The sequence below is a fragment of the Chionomys nivalis genome, chromosome 25 (assembly GCF_950005125.1).
Source record: "Chionomys nivalis chromosome 25, mChiNiv1.1, whole genome shotgun sequence".
Classification (NCBI taxonomy): Eukaryota; Metazoa; Chordata; class Mammalia; order Rodentia; family Cricetidae; genus Chionomys; species Chionomys nivalis.
Genome location: NC_080110.1, coordinates 3,742,302 through 3,769,568, shown reverse-complemented (window position 1 = coordinate 3,769,568; position 27,267 = coordinate 3,742,302). Strand labels below are relative to the sequence as shown.

The 27,267-nt window shown below is 43.1% G+C and overlaps 1 protein-coding gene across 1 annotated transcript in view; it reads right to left on the bottom strand.

The window, feature by feature from the left end:
- The window catches only part of C25H12orf42 (chromosome 25 C12orf42 homolog), a 76,803-nt gene extending 50,688 nt beyond the window's left edge, over positions 1 to 26,115 (bottom strand). Inside the window, exons 1-4 of the mRNA XM_057757407.1 lie at positions 26,081 to 26,115; positions 25,477 to 25,567; positions 25,285 to 25,392; positions 7,342 to 7,410 (exon numbers count right to left, since the gene is read on the bottom strand). Of these exons, the coding sequence (XP_057613390.1) occupies positions 7,342 to 7,410; positions 25,285 to 25,392; positions 25,477 to 25,567; positions 26,081 to 26,115 (303 nt within the window). The remainder of the gene's footprint in view (positions 1 to 7,341; positions 7,411 to 25,284; positions 25,393 to 25,476; positions 25,568 to 26,080) is intronic.
- Between the last annotated feature and the right edge of the window lie 1,152 nt (positions 26,116 to 27,267).

The following is a 27,267-nucleotide window of genomic DNA, read 5'->3' as shown; positions in this document are numbered from 1 at the left end:
CATAAGCACGTTTGAGTCTAAAAAGGGATCCCATCAGCCATCATTCTGGAACGATAGGTGCAAACCTGGACTATCCTCAGCCTAAGAGACGGAGCATTAACTGCCTCCTTTGCTCCTCCCACAAATCTGGCCCCACCCCACGTGATCGGCGTGCTGTACGGAAACCCGGGTGCCTGAAAGGTGTTCTCACATGCTTCTGCTTGTATATACACTCCCTCCTTGAATGTAAGCAAGCTCAGGAATCAGTCCTACCTACTGAGTCTGGTTATCCATCCCCAGGGGTAGGTCTAACCCCTGGTCCAGAGGAGAGAGGTTGGCGGTTCTACTGGGGTAGCTCAGTCTGGAAACTAAACACACGCCGGAGGGGTTATTTCAGCTACTCCGTATCTCTCTGTGGGGAAGGAAGCAGAGCCCAGGGAGGACCAGGCTGTTTTTCCCATCAATAAGCCTTGCAGCAGAGGACAGAGGTGAACAGGACTGGGAAGAGGTGGCCTCTTCTACACCAAGGAGCAGAGTAAGACTTACAGTCAGGTCTACCACGACTCTGTCCTCCCAGCCCTGGGTCTGCACCACTGCACACCGCTGCTATGTAGGTCCTAGAGATCTGGACTCAGATTTTCAAGCTTGTACGTCGCCAGCGCTTTGCCAACTACATCACTTCCACCTCCCGTTGTTCAAGTTGGGGACCCTGTTTAATAAACTGCCGACTGGAAATGGCCTCAGCTTGGCACCTCTCCTGCTTATGACCATGACAGCTCCATGAAATCAGAATCCTTTGTTTTCTTCATTGCCGTGCACGTAAGGCGATGGCTTGTGTAGACTACTTATGAGAAACTCACTGTATGAATGAAACGCTCATGAATCTGTTTAAGCTTTAACAGTACGCATCTGTTAGAAACCAAAAGCAACGCTATTTATCCCGGACCCCATGTCTGTGACTCCTCTTCAGACCAGCAACAGACTCGGCCCTCTACCACTCTAGCCGGAGATGAGGGGTCACCTGCAGGACCACCCTCAGGCCCCCTGCATTGTTTCTGCATGACACTGACCTACCAGCTTCCTCCTGGGCTCATTATTAACAGCTTTACCAAAGTGTATGTCTATGTCTCCCTTTTTCTCTAAAATGTTTGTATCAGATGTTAGAAAAGCCCAACATTTCTAAACATCTTCAGAGGCCACTCTTTAGCATCCTTGGGGCACCTCAGCCACAGGAGGAATTAATCCAGTCAGAGGAGACATAAAAGAAGCTGGTGAAGCCTCCCCACTTCTCAAAATCACTTTCTTACAAAAGATGCTCAAATGCCTTGCTGTTCGCATCTGACTCAGCTCCTCTCAAGACCATGGTCTGCCCTATGTTTACCAGACTCTCTACCATCCTCAGAACGCCCACAGCATGGCTCATTTTCAAATGTCTGTTCAAACACCAGCTGGGGACAAGCACATACTCCAACAGCACTGACCTGCTGAGAGCCACCTCTCCTGAACCTACCCTGTGCTAACGCATGGCTTGTCTACCAGTCTTGAATGTCACACAATTGTTAATATGCATTTCATGTTGATCGTAGACTGGGCTATCATTTGATATGCGGAATCATTTGTAAACACACCCTGCAAAAAAGCAGCATGCTTTTCCATAAATACTAATGTTTCCCCAGCTATGCTGTTGGGAACGTCTCCAGCACTGAACGGGAAAGCAAGCACCGGAGAGAATGGTGAAGTTTCCTAGGAGGTACAGATAGAGCCCCTCCACCTTTTCCTGGAGCCAGGCCACCAGGAGGGACCAACAACTGAGACTGATTCCAAATTGTGACAGAGCAAGTTCCATCCAGTGTGGGAGCCAAGGCTGGGGAACAAGCAAAAGTGCCCAGTTCACCCATGCACTTTCTAAGTAAATGCCAAGTGAGCCAGGCTTTCTGATGGAGCCTGGGATACATCGGTAAGTGAGGTGTGCTTGGCCCTGCCCTCGTGGAGTTAATAGTCTGGCACACAGAGAAGCTGAACAAATACTTGTTGAATTGATTGGTTGAGGAGAACCACTAAGTCAACCCTTTTTTTCTTCTGTGTTTTTGTATAGCATGCTTCTCTTGGTCACATGGTGTATATGCAATGCCTGTGGAAGCCAGAAGAGGGCACTGAGTCCTATGAAACCCGAGTTAGAGACAGTGTGAGCTAAAATGTGGGTGCTGGGAACTAGACCCATGTCCTTTGCAAGAGCAGTAACTGCTCTCAACCACTGGGCCATCTCGCTAACTACATGTTTCTTTTTTCTTAAGATTACAGAACATTTTTCAAATGTATTTTATTTTACTTTTTTTTTTTTTTTTTTTTTTTTTTCGAGACAGGGTTTCTCTGTGGCTTTGGAGCCTGTCCTGGAACTAGCTCTGTAGACCAAGCTGGTCGTCTCGAACTCACAGAGATCCGCCTGCCTCCGCCTCCCGAGTGCTGGGATTAAAGGCATGCGCCACCATCGCCCGGCTAATTTATTTATTTTCTATTAGCATATAAGATGATGTCTGAGCCAGGCGGTAATGGCATATGCCTTTTATCCCAGGACTTGGGCAGGCCAATCCCTGTGAGTTCAAGGCCAGCCTGGTCTACAAGAGCTAGTTCCAGCACAGACTCCAAAACTACAGAGAAACCCTGTCTCGAAAAACCAAACAATAAAATAAAATAACATCTGTAGATGAAAATTTCTGTCCTGACTGGTCCCATAGCCATTCAGTCCCAAAGAAACACACAGAGGCTTATATTAATTATAAACTCTTTGGCCTATTAGCTCAGGCTTATTTTTAACAGCTCTTACAACTTAAATTAACCCATAATTCTTATCTATGTGTAGTCCCGTGGCTTGGTACCTTTTCTCAATAAGATATTCTCATCTTGCTTCCTCAGCATCTGGATGATGACTGTGTGTTTTATTAAATTAATATGAATGACAAATCTTTACATGGTACAAGAGCATTCTCCTTACAGCATTTTCATACACGTTTGGTTTAAGTTATTTGCACACACATTCACTCCTTTCAGTTCAAAATTCTATAAAATCAGTGGCAGAATGTCTGGCCAGCAAGCATGAGGTCCTAGATTTGACCCACAGCACCATCAAAGAAATTATGAAAACAATATGAATAGATATGAAGCAATATGTCTTCTTCGGCTTTCATTTATTTATATATTTTAAATTCAGTGAGATATGTAGACTATGATATATTTATAATTTATAAACACATTAATGTAACTTGTGATGTCATATTAAGTGTCATGAGACAGACATAAACATAAGCAGATTGACTATGGATACTCTATATTTTTATCACTGCAAGGTATTTGCAATTAAGATTTCTATAGCATTGTTCTAATCCTTTGACGCCTACTGACTGATGAGCCATTCTCAGTGGATTTGCACAGGAACGTTTCACCCCTGGTTGTCCCACGGACCAGCTCTACTGGCCCTCAACAAGTGGAACTGACCCCTGAGAAAGACATCAACCAAACATTCCAGGTACATTCATTTCAGGTAGACGGGACAAGTAGGGTCCAAGAGGGAAGTGTGCATGGAAGGCTGAATAAACCATGGAGGCCAAGAGAAGAGTGACTACTAGCCTGTGTAGCTATGGTGAAAATGTTAGTGAAACTCAACCCTGTTGGAGACTGTAAGCAGAATACGATGCTTTTATGTTTTTGGAAACATCACTAAGTCCTTCAATCCAGCTTTGACCCAGAATGTATTTTTACCACCATCTGTTTGCTTTGCCTACATCTCAGATAGCTCTCAACCAGAAAGAAAATACCAGAGTGTATAAATGTATCCCCTCCATGGACACAGCTATCATATTAAACAACGCACATGTGATTCTCTGACCTGATTCATTCTGCATTAAGTCATTCAGGTCATCCTTGGTGTTGTGTGTAGTGCCCACTATAAAGCAGCTGCAACATTGTTTAAATACGCCACAATAAACTGGGCCATTCCCCTGATGATGGACCTATCTTTTTAGAGTCCCCTTCATTGCAAAACTCACGCCTCCAAAAGTCAGTCCTTATGTGTCTTCACCAACTATTAATTCCATGCTGGTGAGGACAGCTGGGTTACAGCTCTTTGCACCTGCAACTGTGTTAAACAACTGTTAAATGTTCTCCCACGTGATTCTGCAGCATGCGAAGTTTCTGTTTCTCTACATCTCTGTGAGAGTCAGAGATGGGGGGTGACTCCAAGGAAACAGCATCTTTCCAGACACCACAGGCTTGATACACACATAACTCAAAGAGACTGGGACAGCATACGAAAGGCCTTGTGCTGGTTCAGCCAGACTAAATTCTAGGACTCAGAAGAGGAAGTGACACAAAGTCCTACCCATAACCAAGAAGTTATATACCATGGACACCTGCTGGGAAAGGGACATTTTCTCCATTGGATGTCACTGGTTACATCAACCACAATCCAGATCAGACTTAATGCCCAGGAGTAACTGGCCAACACAAAACGACCTCATGGCTTTTTTGGCTTATAACTGTAGTAGTAGCTATTGGGAGTGGCAGCGGCGGCAGTGTTGTGTGTGGTCTTTCTTCTTCATCTGAGGGGGGTTGTATTGGGCTTTTTTGTCTTATTAGCTTTTGCTTTTTCGGTTTGGTTTGGTTCAGAGAGAGAGAGAGAACATGAAGTTGAGTAGGTAGGGAAGTAGGGAGGATCTGGGAGGAGTTGGGAGAGGAGGAGGTTATGTTCAAGATATATTGTACAAAAAAATTTAAATAAAAAGTTCTCATCTAACCCTAGTTTTCTAAACAGTTTTAGTTTTCCTCCCATGAATTAGTATAAATGTCCATGGGAATGGGAATGTTTTTGTTCATTTGGTTTATTAGTATGTGTTTTACACATTTCTTTTTATATGAAACTATTCTGTATCATTAGAATTAATCCTAACTAGTTAAGATGTGTTTTCATTTTATAGACTGAATTTGAATTTGCTAGCACCCCATTTAATATCTTTTATAAATTAAGATCTACAATCTATTTCCTTTTTAAAGTATTGCTAGCTCCAAAGGATGAGCTACATATTTTTCTCTTTCTCTATAATAGTTCCTGGCATTTGACATTTTATCATAACTCAGTCACGGTTACTGAGTGTGGCAGACTCTTTGGGAGCAACAGAAAATTTTTAATTTTAATTGAAAAGTGTATTTTTTTAATTTTTTGCTTATCATGTTATAATATCTGTATTGAATTCAGGAACAGATTTCCTAAGAGGCAAAATTTTCTTTTTCTTTACTGTTGCTTTTATAACAGCCATTTGATTATCTTCTGGTGCTCAGTGAACACAATATAAAAAGTGTGATATACTGAAACACCCACATTCTGATGCTGGTCAGACAGAGGGCATCTGATGTGTCTGCCACCTGTGATAGTGTCCCATATATGACATATGTTATTTATTTATTTATTTTTTGGTTTTTCGAGACAGGGTTTCTCTCTGGTTTTGGAGCCTGTCCTGGAACTAGCTCTTGTAGACCAGACTGGTCTCGAACTCACAGAGATCCACCTGCCTCTGCCTCCCGAGTGCTGGGATTAAAGGCGTGCGCCACCACCGCCCAGCGACATATGTTATTTTATAAGTGCTATATGCTATACAGTATTTGATATACAATACAGAATACCACAGATGTGAAGAATAGGGAAGAAAGTAGACGAGAGTTGGCATATAGTGTAACTATAAAGTATGGCAACATAGAAGTGTTTTAAAGAAAAACATCTTAAATTTTTTTCCTACTGTCTCTGTAATTCCTCCAGTGCACAAAACCACACAAACACAGAGAGGGAAGAAGAAGGAATGGGCCCTTCCAACTGAGAACCCAGAACACACAAGACCCAGGGCTCAAACAGGACTTCACTACCCCACCACTCCTTGCTGAAATCAGAGGAAAAGAGGGGTGCCCAGGAGTCCCCTGTCAACAGGTCTCATGTCACTGAATCTGTACAGCAATGCAGGACTACACCTCTCCCAGCAGAGGGACTTGTGACCCCCCTTTAAGAATTCCACCTTCTGAGGTCTTAGCACATTAATGGAATGGCCTCCGTAAGGGGATTCTCTTAACGTCCCTTCCCTTCCCTGCAAACCCTCCTGTGAGTCATATACTCCATTATCTGAGTGGATTCTTAGGAAGCCAATGACTTGACACAGAAAACTGCCGGTGTTTGCTGTAGACTCAGCCCTCTGCCCCAGTGCAGAAAGAACTGGAATAAAATCAGGTCATGGTTTTGTTTGTGGGTTTTAAGTAGGCCATGTTTCCATCTTCTCAACGCTGGCCCCGTTCTTTGTAATCTTCCAATGTGAGTTTTCATCTCTCGTTACTCCTAGAATTCTATTTCCAGTCACGGCACCCTACTTTGGAGAAAGCACCAACTCAGGGCAAACTGTAATGGGAGTTTTGTTGCTTGATTTTGTTCTTCTTTATTATTTCCAAATTTTTCTTTGTCCCATTGGTTGTTGGTGGTAGGTGTGTTGCTTGTTTGTTCGTTTGTTTGAGAAAGGGTCTCACCATGTAGCCCCGGCAAGCCCGAAACGGCTACATTTTGGAAAGGCGAGACTAGGTGAGCCACTCTTAGAATCACCCTGGAGCCTCATTCACCTGCCTGGGACATCACTGTGTTTGGACTCTGGACTCCTTTTTAGAAGACGTTGCAATTCCCCTCGTGGCAAACAGGAAGGACGCAGAGACATGGAGAGATAGTACACTGTATATTTCAGTACAAAATCTCCTCCTTCTCAGTCCTGCTTTTGTAGACAAAGCTCCGGTATGGCTAACTCTGGGATGCCACCAGGGCTCCACGACAATGGGACCAGCCTGCTAGCCACGGCGACCCTCTCTGTGTACACCCTTAGCAAGGCAGAGATTCACATCTGTAGGATGTGAATATCTCACATAGAAACAGACATCCACTTTGCTCTTCCATGAATGGGCCATTAGCAACCATAGAGTAAAAGCAGCCTGCTGAGAGAGATATGTTCCAGTGTTGGTATATCCTCTACACCCCATAAACTGTGACACACGCAGGCACTAAAAAGGCATCGAGAACGTGCTTCTAGTCTTGCTAACCAAATGAGTTTTTCCTTAGTGTACATATCTGTGTGCTCAAAGAGCAAAGAGCGCACACGATTCTCAGACACACTCAAGGTTCTGTAGGAAATACCTTTAAATATTCTTATTTAGGGATTTAAAACACAAATAATTAAGTTATAATTGCCAAAATAAGTACAAAGGAATAAATGCCGTGTGCCGAGCTATGTAACACAAAGACAGGACATTAGAGATGCGGTTCCCGACAGCTGGATTCTGTTTACTCACGCTTGTATGGGATGAGCCTCTCTTCCACAGGGTCACACTGCTCACGATGGGAATATAGCAAAAGGACTTCTGGAAGAGAGGGAACAAGGCATTAAGCGTCACTTCAGACATGAGTTTGGGGCGGCTCAGAAGCTAATTGATTCGAATGGCTGTTCATGCCGTGAGTACCTGATAACCCACAGAACACTGGTCTGGTTTCCATGGGAACCATGGCAAACTCCAAATGCTGTTGCCACCCTTAGGAGTCCAGATGAAGTCACATACAGGAAGCTTAAAAGAACCTCGCGAATGAATTTAAAATATTGATGCTGGTGTGTTATAGAGGAGAAAATGATTCCTGAGATTTAATCAGATGAAATAAAGTCCAACTGTGCCATACACTTTTGGCATTTGCCATATAATCCTGAGCCACTCCCAACTGATATCACATATATATACATATATGCAAAGTCAACCACCCAAGAACATTAATCAGAAAGGAATACTTCGTGGTGGAAGTCTTTAATTTCGAGCTGTATTTTATGCAGACTTGACACGGGAAACAAATGAGCAATGCATATAATCTGATTGCACAGGGCAGTCAGAGAGCGCAACCTGAGGATCTCAGGGTGGGAGCAAGCCTTGACATTTTCCAGAAAATGTCAAACCTTCCTAGGATTACTCTCAGGGTTGGTTTCCTAACTTCTTGTTTTCAATTCGATGCTTTTCATTTAGTCACACTGTTCAGAGCCCTTGACCCAGCATTTACTAAACTCAGTCTGGGTACCCGTGAAGAGTACACCCCCCCCCCCCGCACAGGTCCAGGCCCAAGTTAAGCATACAGGGATGAAACTGAAAAATGGTGGCCCTTCCGCTTTCCACCAAGGTGACAAGGATTTAAAGATCTTATTTGTTGATTTAGTTTTATGTGGAGGAGTATAGGTGTGGGTGTGTGTACATGTACCGTGTGTATAAAAGTGCCCAGTGTGGCTGGAAGAGGGTTCTGATTTCCCTCAACTGGAGACATCAGTGTTGGAAGCTGTCTGACGTGGGTGTTGGGAATTAAACCTGGGTCTTCGGCAAGATCAGCAAGTTCTCCTAACCGTGGAGCATCTCTCCAGCCCTGAGTGAGCAGGACTTAAAACAGGGATAGTCACAGAAACTCATGTAGGGAAAAGCAGTAAAGCTGAGTGTTGTGGAGGAGAAAGACAGGCGGTGTATGCAGAGTCAAAGGTGGTAGATGGTGTAGACTTGGGAAACAGACTTCTTCCGGCTCAACAAAAACCAAGAAGAAATGATGGTCTTCCTGAAATCCAAAACCAGGACTGAAGGACATGAGAAGTCAAAGGTTTGAGGCGGCCAAAAAAATAATAAAACTCCTGAGTCTAGAAGGAGTATACGGATGAGGACGAAGATTCCCAAGAACCTTAAAAGTGAGGATTATAAATACTGTGTGAGACACGTCTTTTACAGGGTAGCCCTGGTGTCAGTTCTGTGAACGACAAACATACAACAAACAGGACTAAAGAGCACAGCTGAGAGCCAGGAAGGAATCCCAAACTAGCAACATTTGTCCGCTAGGTGAAGAAGTTACTTCAGATCGCCCGACATAGTGAAGGTCAATGCAGCATCACCAAGCCCGGACTATTAACTCTCTGTTGAGTTACAGGGTACACATGCACCCTTCAGATCCCAGAAGTCTGCCTTGGAGAACCTGGAAACCACCTCGTCTGTGCAGGAAGTATGGACTCCTGTTCAAAGAGTAGACCCAGGTGAAGTCAGGCCCAGGCCCAACATGGATCTCCATCTGGAGTCTCTGCACTCACTCAACCCATGCACCTGGGGTTTTCCAGCTAGGTAGAGCCTTTGCCTGAGGCAGACAGGGCCCTTAGTACACGGCTCTGACATTGACTTGGGTGGCCATCTCTTGGTACCAAAGGAGACTGCTTGTTCGAGCTGCGTTCATGTCAGGGCACAAAGGAGTAGCGTTGCTCAAAATGAGTGTGATGGGAAAACAGTATCTCCATGTGTGCACAGCATCCCTGTAATCTGTGCTTCCCAAACAGTGAGGCTCCCTGGCAGCCAACAGTACACACTCTTCCTTTAAAAACAAGAAAAAGTAGAATGTTTTGTTGACGTCTAACTGATACCCAAATGACTGCCTGTGTCTGCTATCTCCAGAGTGATGTCTTGGGAGGTATCTACCAGAGAAAAGAAGCCACCAAGATTAGGACTATCTATCAACTCTCTAGGACAGCCTCTCCTTGAACGTTCAAAATGCAGGTAGAATTTCTTTTCAAATAAAAGGCTGGTGTCATCAACAAGCCAGTGGGGGAGGGGCTTGAAGAGAAAATAAAGGAGCTGGGCTAGTCATTGCCAGTCATTAACCTGATTCTCTAATGAATATGGCATTAGGCAGTCATTAACGATCGTTTGTGTTTACGTTGAGCCGTTGATGTGGGATGAAGGTTGGTAAATGAAAGCAAATTTAGCCAGACAGTTCTGGACACTTAGAAAGCAATTAACTTGTTTGGCAGTAATTACACTCTGAAAGCTAAATCAAGTGCATTTAGGAAGACACAAGAGTCGCCGCAGAAAGCCAGGGTGCTCTGCTCCAAAATACTATAATAATAATAATAATAATAATAATAATAATAATAATAATAACAAAATAATGATGATGATGACGATGATGACAGCAACAACAGCCGCCCATGTTTCTCTGAAGATGAAAGAGAAAAGGCAGAAGACTCGAGTTTGATGAGCAGAAGTGAGGTCATAGCCCATGTTAGAGGAGAGGCATGTTACCAGAAATAAGGAGAGATCGGCCCATATAATTTTAATTTTTAAAAACTATGCTGTGACATGGTGTTGTGGAACCAGGTGTCACAGATGGCAGGATATAGGTTTTTTCCCCATTCACATGCATGCGCACATCCATGAGCCATTCCCTGCATGAACAGTGAAAACCAAACCTGCTGGTAGGAGCCCCGATGACCACTCCATTGAAGTGACAGGTTTTTACTACTGACTGATTTTTATCTTCACACGACACCGGAGTGTGACCTTTATTCAATGTAGTGTGTGGCTAAACGTTCCAGTCATTAAACACAGCCAACAACTCGTAAGAAGTGAATTGAGCACTGTGGTGGCCTTAAGAAAAGCATTCGGGGAAAGATGGCCGAACCGGCCTAAAGTAAAGGAAGAAGCACGAAATTCTGAGCAAAATTTCTCATCAAATTGTCCCTGCAGGGCTGCATACGGTGATGCTTTCGGATGGGAAGTCACTGATTTCAGAATTTCCCGTCCTCTAAAATTTAGTGGAGACATAGGAAGAGATTAGATGTGTGTGAGAGACTGTGTGTGTGAGCGTGTGTGTGTGTGAGTGTGTTATCGTGCGTGAGAGACTGCGTGAGTGTGTGTGAGAGTGTGTGAGTGTGTACATGTATGTGAGAGTGTGTGCGAATGTGTGTGTGAGTGTGTGTGTGTGGTATGTATGTGGTGTGTATATGATGTGTGTCTTTACGCGATGTATGTGTGGGGTGTACAAGTGTGTGTATGTGAGACTGTGCGTGAGTGTGTTATTGTGTGTGAGAGAGACACTGTGTGTGAGAGTGTATGAGTGTGTACATGTATGTGAAAGAGTGTGTGTGAATGTGTGTGAATATATATGGTGTGTGTGTGTGTGTGTGTGGTGTGGGGGTGTGTGCTTAGTGTGTATGTTTGTGTGAATGTGGTGTGTGTATGTGATATGTGTGTATGTAATGTGTATGTGTGGTATGTGTATGTGGTTTTTGTGAAATGTGTATGTGGTGTATGTGGTGTGTATGGTGTGTGTGTATGTTGTGGGGGTGTATGTGGTGTGTGTGTGTGTGTGTGTGTGTGTGTGTGTGTGTGTGTAAGTATGTGTGAGTGTACGTGTGTTCCCTCCTAGGGCATCAGTAAGTCAATTAGGCCGCAAGAGCAGATCTTGAGATGAGCCCTGAGAGCTGGCGATGGGTTTTCAAGCTCGGGCCATGGTCTGGGTCGCCCTCCTTTAAGGATGGGAGGTGACAAATACCTCCCCAGACTCCACAGATAAAAGTTTGCATGCACTTGAGGGTCAGTAACCGAAAGAAAGTTCCCAGGAGGCTCCACAAAGGGCAGCTGGCCTGTGGAAACATTTGCGAAGTGCTTGGGTGTCAACGGGGCTAAAAGCAAATACTTGCTTTGTCCCTGGGATGGGAACAGAAAGCAGAAACCAGGAGAAAGCTTTTTGAAATTCCTGCTTAGGCCATCGAACTGTGCCAAGTAAAAAGATGCATTTGCCACAGCAAGTGCTGTTTCTTTTAAGAGGACTCGTTTGGTTACCAGAGAACATCCATCTGTTTCTAGGCATAGAATCAAGATATTAAGTTCAAAACTCATTAATTAACTCACTTAATTGAACCCACTCCTATAGATCTAGATTATCTCCTTAGGGTTGCTTCCTGACTTAACATCCCAGCAGTACACCAATGCATCACCCCCATTCCCTTAGCAGTCATCCCAGGAGCTTCTCCTGAGTCTTTATAGACAAAGGCATTCACATCAGGAGACTCCGGACCCTGCTATTGAAGCAGCTGTTACTGATGGACGTTCCTGACATTGTAATGTACGGTCAAGTCACCTGGGGCTCACTGGCCAAAATGTGCAGGTGAAATCAGGGGGTCTAGTGAGACCCCAAGATCCCGCTTTTGTACCAATCTTCCTGATGATATGGCTCGCATAGAACATACTGTTGAGACTCTGATCCTTACAGTATTTGTTGCTTTAAAGAGGTGATAAGAGGCCAGGATTGGTGGAACATGCCTTATAATCCCAACCCTTTGGAGGCTGAGGCAGGAGGCTTACCAAGAATAATCGGTTCTGTATAGGTAGCCTCTAAGAAGTCAGCCGGGTTAGAAAAACCCACTTCAAAAATAATAAATAAAATAAAGAGATTAAGACTGAAGATAACTGAAGCCTTGGAAATAGATTCTCCTCCAATGGGAGCCCAGAAAGTATAATGGACCAGCAATGTCCGCTAACAATGAAATACAAAGACATGGTCTAGCCACTGTGTAGTGGGCTTTCCGGTTGTCATAGCTATGCCCAGTGTGTTTCTGTCCACCTGTCTGGTTATTGCAGTCAGGATAAAATTATTGATTCACACCACAGTGTGGTCGGTACCAAAGGAGTAAAACAAAATGGAACACGACCTCTATGGTACTCCCAGGATGCTCTATGGTACTCCCAGGATGCTCTATGGTACTCCCAGGATGCTCTATGGTACTCCCAGGATGCTCTATGGTACTCCCAGGATGCTCTATGGTACTCCCCAGGATGCTCTATGGTACTCCCCAGGATGCTCCAAGCCCAGCAGAACAAATGCCCTGACAGGATAAATGAAGTACGCGAGGTACTCCTCCACCGGACAAAGTAGAAACAAGAAGTACCAGGAGCCACTTCTTGAAGGCTATGTCCATCGAGAGCAAAATGTCCTTGAGCCAAATTTGGAAGCAGAGGCAAAAATAAATTTAGTGGCAGAAAAGGAAGTAAAATGGTGATGTCAGACAGCAGGGACAGAGAAGTCTTGACGGGAGAACATCCTGACCACGTGCTAGCTACTGAGAGTGACAAGGACAGCCCTGTTCCCACAGCAGCTACCTTAGCCAAGGTACTACTGGGTGTCTGCTATTTTTTACCAAGATTTGTTTTGGAAATGGGAAATCTGAAGCCTAAAGAATTCCACTACATCCCAAAGCAATCTCATGATTGAGCAGTCGAGATTCCAGCGTGAGGCTGCCTTGTTGCAAGACCTCATTACACAAGATGGTGCCCTGGCATCTTGCGTAGGTATTTCAGAAGATCTAGACTGTGAGGTGTGAGTCAGCCTGTGAGAGGAGACCGGTATCGCATTTCTGCACAAACATCCCACTCTATTTTTTCCTTCCTTCATCTGGTACTTTGAATATTTGAATACACAGAAAAACAATTGACTCCAGTCACTTAGCGATCTACTATCTTATCAGCAAACTTCCTGTCAACAACAAAGTTTTGGACCTTTTAAATACCCATAATTTTATTCCCAGTTATTCTTTAAAGTATCTTTACCTTCGAAAGAGCTCAACTTTGAAAAGTACAGTCAGACAAAACAGGCAGAAACTGAGCCAAGGAAAGCATTGACAAAGCTACAGCTGGCCCTACAGAGTTCTAAATGAACTCCAAACACTATAAAGCAAGATTCGGCTTGGTCAGTAAATGCCACTGTGGAGAGCAAAACCTTTCAACCTCGCACAGCAGCTGACGGTCACTGACTTCACCTGTGGAGCGTGGTACAAGGGTGAGCATCAAAACTGCACTCCAGAGTGAGAAGGAAGCAGAAGCCGAGCTGTGTCCACACTACTTTGAGGAGTCCCACTAGGAACGGAGAACAAGAGATAAGACGGAAGCCAGGCAGGGCAATGGGGTCAAGTGTTGACTTTATCTCTCTAGATAATTAGAGATATCTAGGAAAGCTTAGAAACAGAGAAAGGGAGGGTGGAGGTAAGGAGGGAGGCTTAACACGTACAATAGTCAACTTTAAATCCGAAAGCGCCAGTTCCTGGGGCTAATCCTCTCTTCAAGGAAGACAAAATCATCTAGGTTAAAAGATTCTGAGTCTAAGAAGAAGGAAATCTGATTCCCTCTAGATAAACACACAGGCTCCAAGTAGAACGAAATCACTCATTCTTTGTGTGTGTCATAATTATAAATTCATTCCTCGATGGCTAATTGTCAGCCACTGACTCCAGAAGCTCAAGAAAAACAATAGAAACTCTATTTAAATGACATTTTTATAACTTTTATATTGATTGATTTATTGATTGATTGTAGGCTACTCATGGTCAACTATGAAGAAGCAACAACTGGATATTCTTTATTAACTTCTATTTAAATAGTTCTGTTAAACATCCCTAATACATCTCGACAAATATCCCTTCCTCTAGGTACTGGAAAAATCCAAAAATTGGACTGATATGTTACGTGCAGTCAAACACCAGCAACTTCAGTATACATCAGTGATGATTCTTTTTTCGGTGTGGCTAGATAAAGTACGCTTACAAAAAAAGGGGGCTTACTTAGCAGGACACTGGGGGGCTGGGAGTTTTCTGGGTCGCACATTCCGTCTCCTCATGGGGTTACCATTTCAGAAGAATCATTGAATTTCCAGGATCCAGCCAGTCTTGTCAAAGGGAATCACAAATCCTTAACTAACATATGCTAACTTTTCTTTGAGGAACAAAAGAAGCATCTTTGTTTGCTCGTCACCAGCCAACACACCAGCCATCTCAAAGGCATCCTTTCATTGGCCATGTTAGCAAGGAAATTCAATTGTATTTAATTAAGTTCGCCCCCCCACCTAAAAAAAAACTGCACACAGAAGCATCAAAGAGGTTATCGGGGGTCAGATGCCTGTCATGACTTTCTGACCCTCCCAAAATGCAAAATAAAAGATTGTGATTTCCCCGCTGGCAAGATGGGTTTCTGTGTTTGTGTCTCTCCCTTTCTGCTTTAATTTAATAGCAATCAGCACAATATGCCCACTTTTTCCCTGAACAATAGCACGGGCAGAAGTTAGGCTTAGGGCTCTGCAAGGGGAAAGATGGGACACAACAGAAGCTCACTGTGGCTTTCAAGGCTCAATGAGAACATCACTTCCATACTCATCACAACCGTGCGCACACCACACACACACACACACACACACACACATCTATTTAACATTCATTGTGTTCAAAATGGACAGATGTGGGCCTCTGAAATCTCATATTCAGGAATGAATTTCAACGTTCAACTTCCCATAGATGCTTTTAAAGAAGGAAGTGTGCACAAGTAAGATTTTTTTCCTTTACCAGAAAGTAATCTTGGGATCTGGCCATGCGTTTATCAGTTCTTTAACTTAAAAAAAAAGCTTAAATATTTATGGTTCCTCTTCTCTAAATTTCATAATTTCCACCTTATACTGAGCACTTGTGACTGTAACCAGAGTTCTAAACGGGTTTCACGGAAAACATGCGTAAGTTAATTAAACCAAATGCTATTTAAGGTCTTCAATGACTGATGGCAGTGAGCCCTAGGCACAGCACTTACTTCCTAAGATATTTCATGTGGAGAAAATTATATTGTGAAGTGACACAATAAAAATGACCCTACGGGTCTCGGGCCCAAAAGACATCTTCCAGACCCTGTAATTCGGGTGCTGTTTGACCCCCATCCATCTCCCACCTCCCTGTGCCCAATCCGTAGCTAGGACTTGCACAGAAACTCTAAACTTGCTGTTTCACGAGGCCATCCGTTCCCAAAATATCAGTCTTCATAAGCAAACATCGCCAAGAGAACTAAAACGATTCAGTGTTGAGGTCAAGGGTCTCAAATTTTGACTCTTGCTCGGAAGCCAGTTTGGGAACTCAAGGAATTCACTCAAGCGTCCTATTCCCGTGAAGAGGAAGGTAAGCATGCGCTCTCATCTCTGACTGAAGATCTCTGTGGCTTTGCGAAACTGACTTCCCAGTGCAGGTCAGGCAGGTGAGTCATCTTTGACTTGAACATCTGCCCTAGTCAACAAGCAACCCCTGCCTGGAAATCCTCAGGCCACCTGGCATGGTTTCCATTGCCCAGAGCAAGCTCCAGAGTGGATGGGGAGAGACAGAACACGTACCCTTTTTTGTAGCCGATGCTTTGAAGAGAGTTACGAGAGGTACCACGGTCCCTGGTTCCAACATGAAGAACAGGGATTACAAGTGGGTAGGGAACAGAGACGCCTTAGAGAACAGGTCTTGTCTAGGGTAGAATTCAGCTGGCCTCTGCCCTTCCTGACGAGAAAAGTAGATGCAAGAAAACAACTGTCTGTTTATGCACCTTCATCCTCTTGGAAGCCAAATAAGAAGGGGAAATTAGCAGGGTCAATAGTGACTGGGCTCATCTCAACCACCCGGTAGAACTGTGGTCTCAAGGCATAAAAGAAAACTCACAAGTAGATGAACTGACAGGTCCAAGAACACTCAGCTATTAAAGGGGGATTTGGACCAAGATCTGCACCCAAAGTACTTCCAAGTCCAGTCCAATAACTTTGACTATGGAATTTAATCACCTTTGAGAAAAACCATGAAGACCATGTTTGAGTTGTTTCCCTTCTCCCGGCCATATGGAGGCACACAGCACATCTACAGATTTGCCATCTTTATCTAGTTTATACAGTCAGCTCACTTGCCACATATCTAAAATAAACATCTATGTCTTTTGTTGATAATAGTATACTAATAGGGCTATATTTAATGCTTTTTAAAATACCTTCATTATTTGTGTGTGCATGTGTATCTGTGAGTATGTTCCGTGTGAGAGTATGCCCACATGCCCAGAGGGCAGCGGCATCAATCACCCTGGAGCTAGAGTTCTAGGCGGTTGCGAACTGCTTGACATGCATGCTGAGAAGCAAATCCTATGCAAAAGCGGCATGTACCTTTAACCACCAAGACTTTGTTCACGTCCCTGTTTAATCTTCTTAATATGCAAAACCTTAAAGATAAGCAATAAACAAAGGGACCTATTAACCTTTTATTATGCTAAACTGTAGCAATTTATTCTTCCCACAACAGTCCCCTTTGCTCCATCTGATATCATTAAATACTAAAAAAGGCAAAGTTATAATAACCAAAAGTAAAAATTGACATGGACAATCATTGCCAAAGTCTGAGCGTTCCTGTCCTTAAATTCGTGCACTGAAATTCGTGTTGGTATCAAAAGCTGGGGCCTTTAGAAGATGATTTGACCTCACCAGTGTGGATAAAGACCTCATGGAAAGTCCTAAGGGGAAATGTTTGCTTCTTCCGTCACAGAAGGACACAGCAAAAAAGTATCATGTTCAGGGAACACTGAGTCATCTAGTGCCATGACCTTGAACTTCAAAATATCCAGAACTGTGAGCAATGAATTTCTATTGTTTATACATTACCCAGTCCAATAATTTTATTATAGCAGCCTAAACAGGCTATGACAAGGAGAGAGAGAGAGAGAGAGAGAGAGAGAGAGAGAGAGAGAGAGAGAGAGAGAGAGAGAGAGAGAGAGACTTGGAAACACAACACTGCCATTCCGTATCCCACGTTCACCCTAAATACAATTCATAAAAATAATTTGATATAGTCCCTGCTGTTCACTGCCTGGGAGGCCAAAGCGATGAGCTGAGTTTGTTGAGCATAATTAAGCAGACTACTCTTACACACAGGTGTATGTCACAGCTGGACTTGTTACCAAGGCAACAGAATACCATCTGACACCCCCAGATAAAGCACGTGTTCTAGGCTTCTTTCTGCAGACTAACATTTTAACAGAATCCAAAATTTTAACCTTTGAGTGAGCATAAGTAAAGTCCTATCATTTAGAATCCAAGTGGGAAACACACTGAACACCAAGGCTACTCCATTTCACTCACTTGAATGCTAAGTGTATTTTAGAACATCCAAACGATAATAACCAAATAATGGTTCTGTGATGCAAATATAGGCATGTGTTTGCCTGATAAACTGTAATAACTTTTCAGAGAGACAGATCCCCCTACCAACGAGAACTTTGGATAAGGACATAGCTCAGTTGATAGAGGTTTTTCTAATATATAGGATAAACATGCAGGAAGCCTGGGTTAGACCCAGCAATGTAGATATGACAGGAGGAAGGGGGCAGCCTGTAGGCCCAGCGCTTGGAGGTGGAGACAACAGAGTCAGAAATTCAAGAGCATCATCCTTGGCTAGTCTGTAAGTTCAAAACCAGCCCAGACTACATGAGACCACATCTCAAAGTGTATGTTTGGGGCTAAGGAAGACTTGGCTTTCCTTGACACAGGGTGGAGATGCTGTTGGTGGTAAAAAAACAGACTAAACTCAAGAGTCTAATACACTACGTTCTTCTCTTCCTCCTCTGTCAGCCCCATGACCTTTAGAAGAGAATAACGAGAGCAGCCATTTATAAAATCCCCAAGCTGCACCAAGCATTTTATACATGTTAACACATTTGATCACAGTCTTTGGAGTAGGTGTCAGATAACAAACATAGTAAACAAAACTCTCATAGTGGCGTTAGTATGTGTAAATATGATCACTAACATTGTATTTCAGCAATAAACTATTTGAACAGTGGGAAAGAAGTGCAATCTTGCCCAAAGATTAAACCCAAATAGATAAATACTAGTGAGACATAACAAGGGTCAATCAATGGTGGCTATAAAATATAATAGAGTTAAATAATTCTTGCATGATCCTGACTCTACAGCAGCATGACAAATGTGCATGTGTTCAGTCTCCCCAAGAGAGGAGGACATGGCAAAGAACTAGAAAAGCCTAGGGCACCATGATGCTGTTGTCATGGCAATAGACATTCTACATGGGTGAAAGAATTTGACAGCTCAGTAAGACTCCTAGATAGAACACAGACGTCATGAAGACCAAAAGTGGGAGGGGCGAAAAGGACTGTGTAAGGGGAAATAATTCATTCACACTTTAAGACAGAGTATTCATGTTTGGGAAAATATGTGCCCTCATTTTTTAATGGATTCTTGTCCAATCTTTGAAATTAGTACCCTATGGCATAACTAAACCTTCATACAGCCTCACCTATTCCATAAATATGGCCTGAATGAGAAGGAGCCACCAGAGAGCCTATTTCACCATAACTCCAATTCTAGATCACCCAGGAGTGTACAGTGTGGGGATAACCAAAGGTATCATCTGCTTTCCCAGGAAAGCAAGAAGTCCTCCATCTAGCCAAAGCTGGTAGGAGGCGAGGCTATGGGTGATGTCATCATTGTAGTCCTTAAAGGTGACACTCACTCCTCACACTGCACTTGTATAAGTCATCCCAGCCCCTGACTCATTGTAGGCATATAGGAGATTTAGCTCTTGCTTTGCGTTTTCATTTTCCAGATGACCTTCTGCAAAATATCACGGAAGGCTTGTGACTCAAGCTTTACGGTAACATATGCTTTCAGAGTTTAATTTGGTTTTGAACAGGATTAAATGTGCCAAAAAAAAAAATCAGACCATGAGATATTCATAATGAGGGACAGAACACAATAGTCACCTTAAGTGAAGAGTAATTATATAACAAGAATTCGCAAATTGCTTGATGGCGTTTTCTTGTGGAGACAGGCACAGCTGCCACGCTGATCAAGTGCCAAATTGTATTCTTTTCTCCCCGTTTCCAAGAAGAGAAATCCCCTCTGCCTGGTGTGCAGGCTTCCTGGTTTTTCTTGATTTTCCTCTGATGCACTCACACATCTTAGCAGGTGATTTCTGGGTCAACTTGGCTTGACCTTTGTACAGCTGAGTGTGCAAGGTTCACAAATGTTCAAGGTGTACGAGTGTGTGCTGGACATCAATTGAATGCCTGTTTTGTTGTATTCAGTAAAGAGCGTCTACGTGTCTAAAGCGTAATTCAGAATTTTAGAGAAAAGCAATGTGGATGTTAAAAAGTATTTCTGATTCCAATATATTTTCAGTTGGCCTGTTGAGCCAATAAAACATTCAAAATATATCAGACTCTTCCATCAATCAAAAGGATAAGTGCAGCAGGGAATTGGGAGGAAAGAGTAGCCTATAAAATAGGCAGAGCTTAACACATAAGGAAACAAACATTTTTTTCCTGGAAGGTGGAGATCTAGACCAGATTGCACTGCTACGGAGAGGTTCAGATGGGTAATTTTCAATGGCGCTATGCAGGAATGATAGTTTGATGGATCTAAGACACTTTTAAAACTGAAGAAGGCATGCCACGTCTTCACTGCACCCTACCCACAAAACAGGAGTGAATTCACTCATTCACTCGCTGTGTCTGCCACTATGTAATGGTTAACTTGGAGTTTGCTTTGTACCAACCAAGATGGGTAGGTAGCCCTGACCTAACCACTCTACCTCCTTCCCACTCTGTGAAAAGGATCTTTTGATCCCTAGACTGCATTATTGTAATGAATTTGAAGCTGGTGACCTTAAGGACGGAACTAAAACTCTTGACCTCTGCTTTAATCTGTACCCTGAGCACTGTGCCTTACAGCAAGCTGTCTCGCTGAGTTAAATACGTATTTGCATATGTTACATTAATGATGTCATGTATGCGGACAACAGATTTGTTTTAGGCTTCAGTTATTTTGCTAAGAAAGGCCGCCTCTCCTCCCCTACTTTTAAACTTAGACACACCTGTATCCCCCTCCTCACCCTACCTCCCAAGTCTTTCCATGTCTCTACACAAAAGTACCAGTTTAAGGACAACCTGAACATATAAATTAATCTCTCCAACATTTAGAAGAAAATCAACATTGGATATGAACCAAAAACAAAAGCATTATAAATGCAACCTTCTTTTTTCTGTCCCTGAAATATGAACACGCCTGAGTGGTTGTGATTGGAAAGCCCCCTAGCTTCACTATGGCAACAGTGTGAGTGTTGGAAGTGACCCAGATCTGAAGAACAGGCTTATAACATCCTCTGTGTGTCTTGTCTTCTCAGTCCTCCTCATTCCATCTTCAAAACAGAACTGCATTGGCTTTCTAAAGACAATTGAGTCTCATATTGCCTCCCCTGCTCAGGACTCACGAAGGCTCTCTGAACTCCTCTCGTGGCATGAGGGTGTACAAACCACCCTCTCACTCGGGTCAATATTCTCCCCTGGATGTACTCTTACCAACCTCACAAGTCCCTCTGTCCCTCTGACTCTCCACGCTTCCCCAGTGGACAAAGTTTCCTTCAGCTCTCGCCTCTCTTCACCTGCATCTGTCTCCTAACCATAATGACCCAAGACACAGCTACATTGACAGAGAAGCCAATGTGTCAGTCCATACCTTTAACTTTAGCACTCAGGAGGCTAAGACAAGAGAATCATAATATCAAAACCAGCCTGGGCAAGGTAGTGAGACTCTGTTTTCAAAGTGAAAACTGAGAGCAACAGCAACAAGGAAAAGAAGTTGGAGAGATGGCTCAACAATTAAGAGCACTGATTTGCCGGAGAACTCAGGTTCAGTTCCCAGCATGCATATGGCAGCTCACAACTGTAGACAGAAGTTTCTATCCCACCCAGTTCCACAGCCATTCAGTCCCAAATAAACACACAGAGACTTGGACGATTGCTCAGGCTTATTACTAACTAGCTCTTATGACTTAAATCACCCATTTTTCTTTTCTATGTTTAGCCACGTGGCTTGGTACCTTTTCTCAGACATTCTCATCTTGCTTCCTCTGTGTCTTGCTAGTGACTGACTTTGCCTTTCCTCTTTCCAGAATTCAAGAGTCTGGTTACCCCATCTATACTTTCTGCATTGCTAGGGACACTCAGCATTTTACTAAAACAATATGAGTGACAAATCTTTCCAGTGTACAATGACTGCACATGACCTTCCCATAATTCCAGTTCCAGGAGAGCAGATACCCTCTTCTGCCCTCTGCAGGCAGCAGTCATGCATGCAGGGCATAGACATACAAAGAGACAAAATAGTAATACATATAAAAGAAAAATAAATCTATTGTTTAAAAAAAAGAACAGAGAACAAAATAAATCAAGCTTTGAGAACTTTGAGAAGACAGAAACCATCGTCTGTTTTTAGAATCCTCTCAACAAGGAAAAAACTTTGTACTGGATAGAACTTACATAAGACATATTGCATAAAGAGATTGGGGAATTGATGGGTTATTGGGTAAAAGGATAACAAGCAAATCAATAAGTGGTTGGAGAAGTGAGTAATTAGATAGTTGGATCAAGGAATGAGTGGTGTCATTGCCTAAGATTCAAGTGACAGATGCTACATTGCATACAGGACATTGAAAAAATTCTGAAGAGCATCAACTAGCCCTATAATTCTGAAGAGCATCAATTCGCCCTATAATTCTGTACTAATCCAGCTTCGCTCACAAAGATATTTTGAAGCTGACTTTGCTCATCTGTCTGTCTTACGACCACAGCTATTTATGTGCTCACACAGAAATTGCATTTTAATTAATGCCAACCCAGATCGAATTCCTAGGAACTATATTAACTATATCCTCCTCTGAATGACTAAGGAAACAGCTTTTCTTAGTAGCTATTTTGAAATACGGTAATCTTTCTATATTAATCTTTATTACAGTAATCTTTATAACTATGGAAAATACAGGTTTATGACCATGAGTTCCTAAGCATCTGTCTCCCTCTGCCCAAAGCCAGGCCATGAAATCCAGATCCCAGCAAGCTCAAGCTGTTTATTCCTAGGTGCACACAGCCTACTCTCATCTGCCACTAAACACAGTGATGATTTGTTCTCCAGCAATCAACTGATCCCAAGAAGCCACTTTGGAACAGAGTTGGGATGACTCACACCCATGCGTTTTCTACAGTAAGCACTAGTGTATATAATATCAGCTAAGAATGGGCTAGAAACAATGTTTTCAAAGTGGCTAGAGCAACGTGGCCATATGGATGCAGGAAGTCACTCTAGACCACCCCTAGATGAAGCAATGCAGACCATAACTACTGAGAGAGAAGAACAAAAAAAAAAAAAAAAACCCAAACCCAACACATATAAATACTATTTAACATAATTTTACATAATTTGTTGTAAGCAGAGACTGTGCATTCATTTCCTGGCCACTCAGACCCAAATAACCACACAAAAAAAAACTATATTAATCACAGTACTGTTTGGCCAACAGCTCAGGCATATTGGGTTTGGGTTTTTTATTTTCCCATCACTGTGATCAAATACTTGACAAGAGGTAACTTAGAGGAGAATTTATTGGGTCCACAGTTGGAGAGAGTGTCACTCCATCACAGTTGAGAAAGAGTGGGTCACAAGCCACTCCTGGGCACAGTAGTGGCCGAGACTGGTTAAGATACGTGGCAATGTGTGCAGTCAGGAAGCACAGGGGACAAAAGAGGCTGGAAGAGGACCAGCTAGAAACCCTAAGACTTACAAACCAACAGCCTGCTCCTCCACCCCACTACCTACCTTCCGCAAACTGTGGAAACAATACCACCAGCTCAGCACAAGCGATCACTTCACAGGCAAACCGCAAATACATACATACATATATATATATATATATATATATATATATATATACATGTATGTGAGTGCTGTATAAAATGGATTGTGTTTTTACACACCAAAGAAACATGAGACAGCTGGGCTGGCCTTCACGCACACGCACAGTCCTTCCAGCCATGACCATTCACTTTTCCACACACATTTGAAACTATTCTCCTGCTTTTACAGATTTCTAATTAACATCTTAAGCAACTTGGTTCTATACTTGCTTGTACTATTCCCCTAGCTAAACCTAGCACAGACAAAAGCAGCCACGGTGTTGGAGGACTCCTTCTTGAGGCTTGAAGATCATGTGCACAGCCCCTTCAGGTCATTGAAGCCAGCATCTTTGCTACGTTACACACAAATAATAACTTCCAGCTCGGGCATCTTGCACTTGCTCTTCATTGCTCATCAATGTCTGTTTCAACCTCTGTCTCACCTGCTGTAGCATCACAGATGAGTGGAACCCACAGGGGCTGATGCAAAGTCAGAAACAGAGAGAGAGAGAACTAGCAATTCTAACAGTGAATTGAGGGGGCTTTCAAAAGACAAACAAGACCATGTAAGCGTAAATTAAAAATACTTTAGAAAACAAAATTGACTCTATCGATATGATAGAAGCAATCAGAAGCAGCAAAGAGCCAAGCAAAATTTGAAAAACTTGGGGAAATACTGTACCTTGTTTCAACACACTCCCAAAGCCTACTGCGCAACTCAGGGGCAAGCAAGAGCTACACACGCGCTTCTGTGAGAGCTACACACAGATTAATGGCTAAAACTGTCAGACAGCAGCTTTCCAGGAGGAATGACTAATCAAGATATATTTCAGTCCCGATCTCCTGTCCTGTGTGTCTGGTACATATTCATTTCAAAAAGAAAAAAAAAGGAGGTGGTGGTGGTAGTTAGAGATGATGTTTTATCTAAAATATATTCATTGAAACCAGAAGGGCACATTTATGTGTAATGAAGTTTTCGAACTTGATTAGATTTGGTACTGAATTATTAAATAACTTTTTAAATAAAGGGAAGAAAAGAGAGGTGTCATGCTGAAGGCCAACAACAGAATAAACCTGGGTAGAAACTCGACTTTTGAACAATCCCTTGTTCTATTCAAATTCACTGAAATAAATTTGGGTCCTGCAAAGGTCATGACTCGAAGACAGGAAAACTCCAAACTGATTTGCAGTCCTTTTTAGAAGTTGACTTCTGAGTTGGAAGAGAACTGGTCAACCATTCTCCGACTGAGTCACGTGCTAACGTAATGGCCAATTATCGTTGCGATATCCCAGCTCATTCTTGTTCACAAGGTAGCAACTCAGGGCTATGAGTTTAGAAAATAAAATGACGGACTAGACACATGCCACCGAGGGAAAGCGTGGGTAGGATTTGGGGCTTTTTGCTGGATGGGGTCCGTTTCATTAGTAGGTCTGCGTCCCCGGCTGGGCTCTTATTTCTAAGTCTTTTGTTTGGGATTTTCCTTTTAAAATGATACCTCCGTGCAGACATCCACATGCGTGTAAGAGAACACTTGCACATGTCTCAGAAACCTGTAGCACGGTCCTGGAAAGCACAGAAATCTTTTACAAAAGAAAGAAAAAAAAATGAAAGGGAAGAAAATGGAATATTTTCGACTTCCCTGGCAGGTGGGTTTCTGGTGGTTGAAAATCCTGCTCCCTAAAGAAATAATCCCGTAACGGCAGCAAGAGAAAAGACACTCAGGTCTGGTAATCCTGGCAAAACTAAATTGCAGACCTGGGAACATTTTTTTAAAAAAATGACACAACACCCTTCAAAAGAAAAATAAAACAATGGGCCCCAAATAGGCCCCATTATGTGGGTCACTGCATACTGTGTGTTTCCCTGTAGCATTTCATCCTGGTTACTGTTGCCAGGGGACACCTGATGCTCTCATTATAAATGTCTTGTTTGTCTTTCACATCTACATTCGAGCCAGTTGTTTTTTCTTTCCCCCACTTTCGATGTTCCCAGAACTGTAACAGAAATAAAAAATAAGGAATGGACCCCATTATTACACAAATACCTACAAAGCAGAGGGACTGACCCCTGGGGCTCACCGTGTTGTCCCTGGAAGCATTGATGCCCTCGCCCCCAGGGCCTCTCGCCTTTTGTCCCAGGGTCAAAGCCAGGACCTCGGCTGAGTACCCTCTGTGGAGAATTAACAAGTTGACAATTTGGGCCCCCCCCCCTCCAGCTCCTGGCCTGGCCTGCTTGAATGTTATAAATAGAGACATCTGGATAGAGCCCTTTCACTGCAGTAATTGAAAACGAACACGGATCAAGTTCTGGCCTGTTGTATTCATAAATCTTGAGGCTTAATTACATTAAAGGGAAATCTAGGGCCCAGCACTGTGGAAACTGCAGATTCTATCGGCCGCTTGAATCATGAATCTTTAAGATAAGTGTTTTTTTTTCTTTCCCCATCCCACCCCCCTGCCCCCCCCCCCCCGCCCAACCAACGCTTTAGTAAGAGTTGAATGGGAAATTTTCAAACCAGCCATCTAGTATTACTGTGCCAGGAAACTTCTGAGAAGATTCTGGCCTCCTCTGTTTGATCGTAAGCTTCCACTGTGTGCTTCCGGGTGACGTGGACAGCCTCCGTGTAGATTTGTGTTCCGGGACTTCAAACTAGACATATTTTTGTGAGTAACAACAACATACTTGACAGATACTCCAAATATGTCTTTCCCCGTCATGGAACACGGAAAGTTTGCATCTAGTTAAAATTTAATGAGTTTCATAGAAAAAAAAAAACCCAATCTGTAATAACCAACAATTCCAAGTGAACTCAAAACCCTCAGCACCTTCTTTAATAACAAGTGAGAATTACACCCCGGAGAGACAGAGAGACGGCAGACATTATAAATAACCCAGGGTGAAATTTCTTTGTCCTTTCAATGTAAAAAAATAATAATAATAATAGATATTCTATTTTCTTTCCTGAAGCTGGATTTCAAAGTAAGTGTACATATCACTAGGAGTTCGTTATGTTTCTGTCATCACCTTAATTCTGTGTGTGCGGTGACACTAGGGCCACTCTGACAGGTGAGAGAGGAAGACTAGCATGGCTCCTCACACAGAAATACATTCATGCCAGTCGCCATTAGAGCCCCACCTTCCACAAAGGACCTCCCCGTGTTTCTCCTACATCATGAACATATAAAGGGCTGTGCAGGGGACCTGATGAAAATCCTACACGCCGGGTCAGATCCGTGGGCTTGGGAGTAATAGCTCTAAGTTCCTCCTAAAGGCCTTCTGCCCTTATGCTTTTATGTCTGCACACACACACACACACACATACACACACACACACACACACACACACACATAATGAGAACTACCCCATATGAGAACATGCCTAAGGTTGGGAAGAGGCAGCAACCTAGTAAATATTTATCACGAATTTCATCACTCAGATGTGTTGATAGGGTATCCACCTAACGCCAACAGTGTGCTCACAAGAAGGGAAATGTTTCTGCCTTCTGAATTGGGAAAGGATGGCCCAGGGGAATCAAAAGACCAATATCACAGGACAAGGAGCGATGGAGAAGAATTAAAAACAAAACAATCTGTAGCCCTTGTTATTTTCACCAAGTTGCATTGGCGGGAAACCACTGACAAAGACCATTTATAAAACACAAATGTCTTGGGCAGAAAAAATATTATGGTGAGACCATAAACTCTGGATTCAAATCCTGCACCCTGCTCTCGTTTGTTAAGACAGCTCAGATCATTTGCCTCCCAAGTTCCTCGTACTTCAAACAGGAAATGGGAATAATAGCAACAACAAGGTCAATGCTCAGACTCCTTCAGGAGGCGCGGTAACGAACACATGCATTGCTCAACCT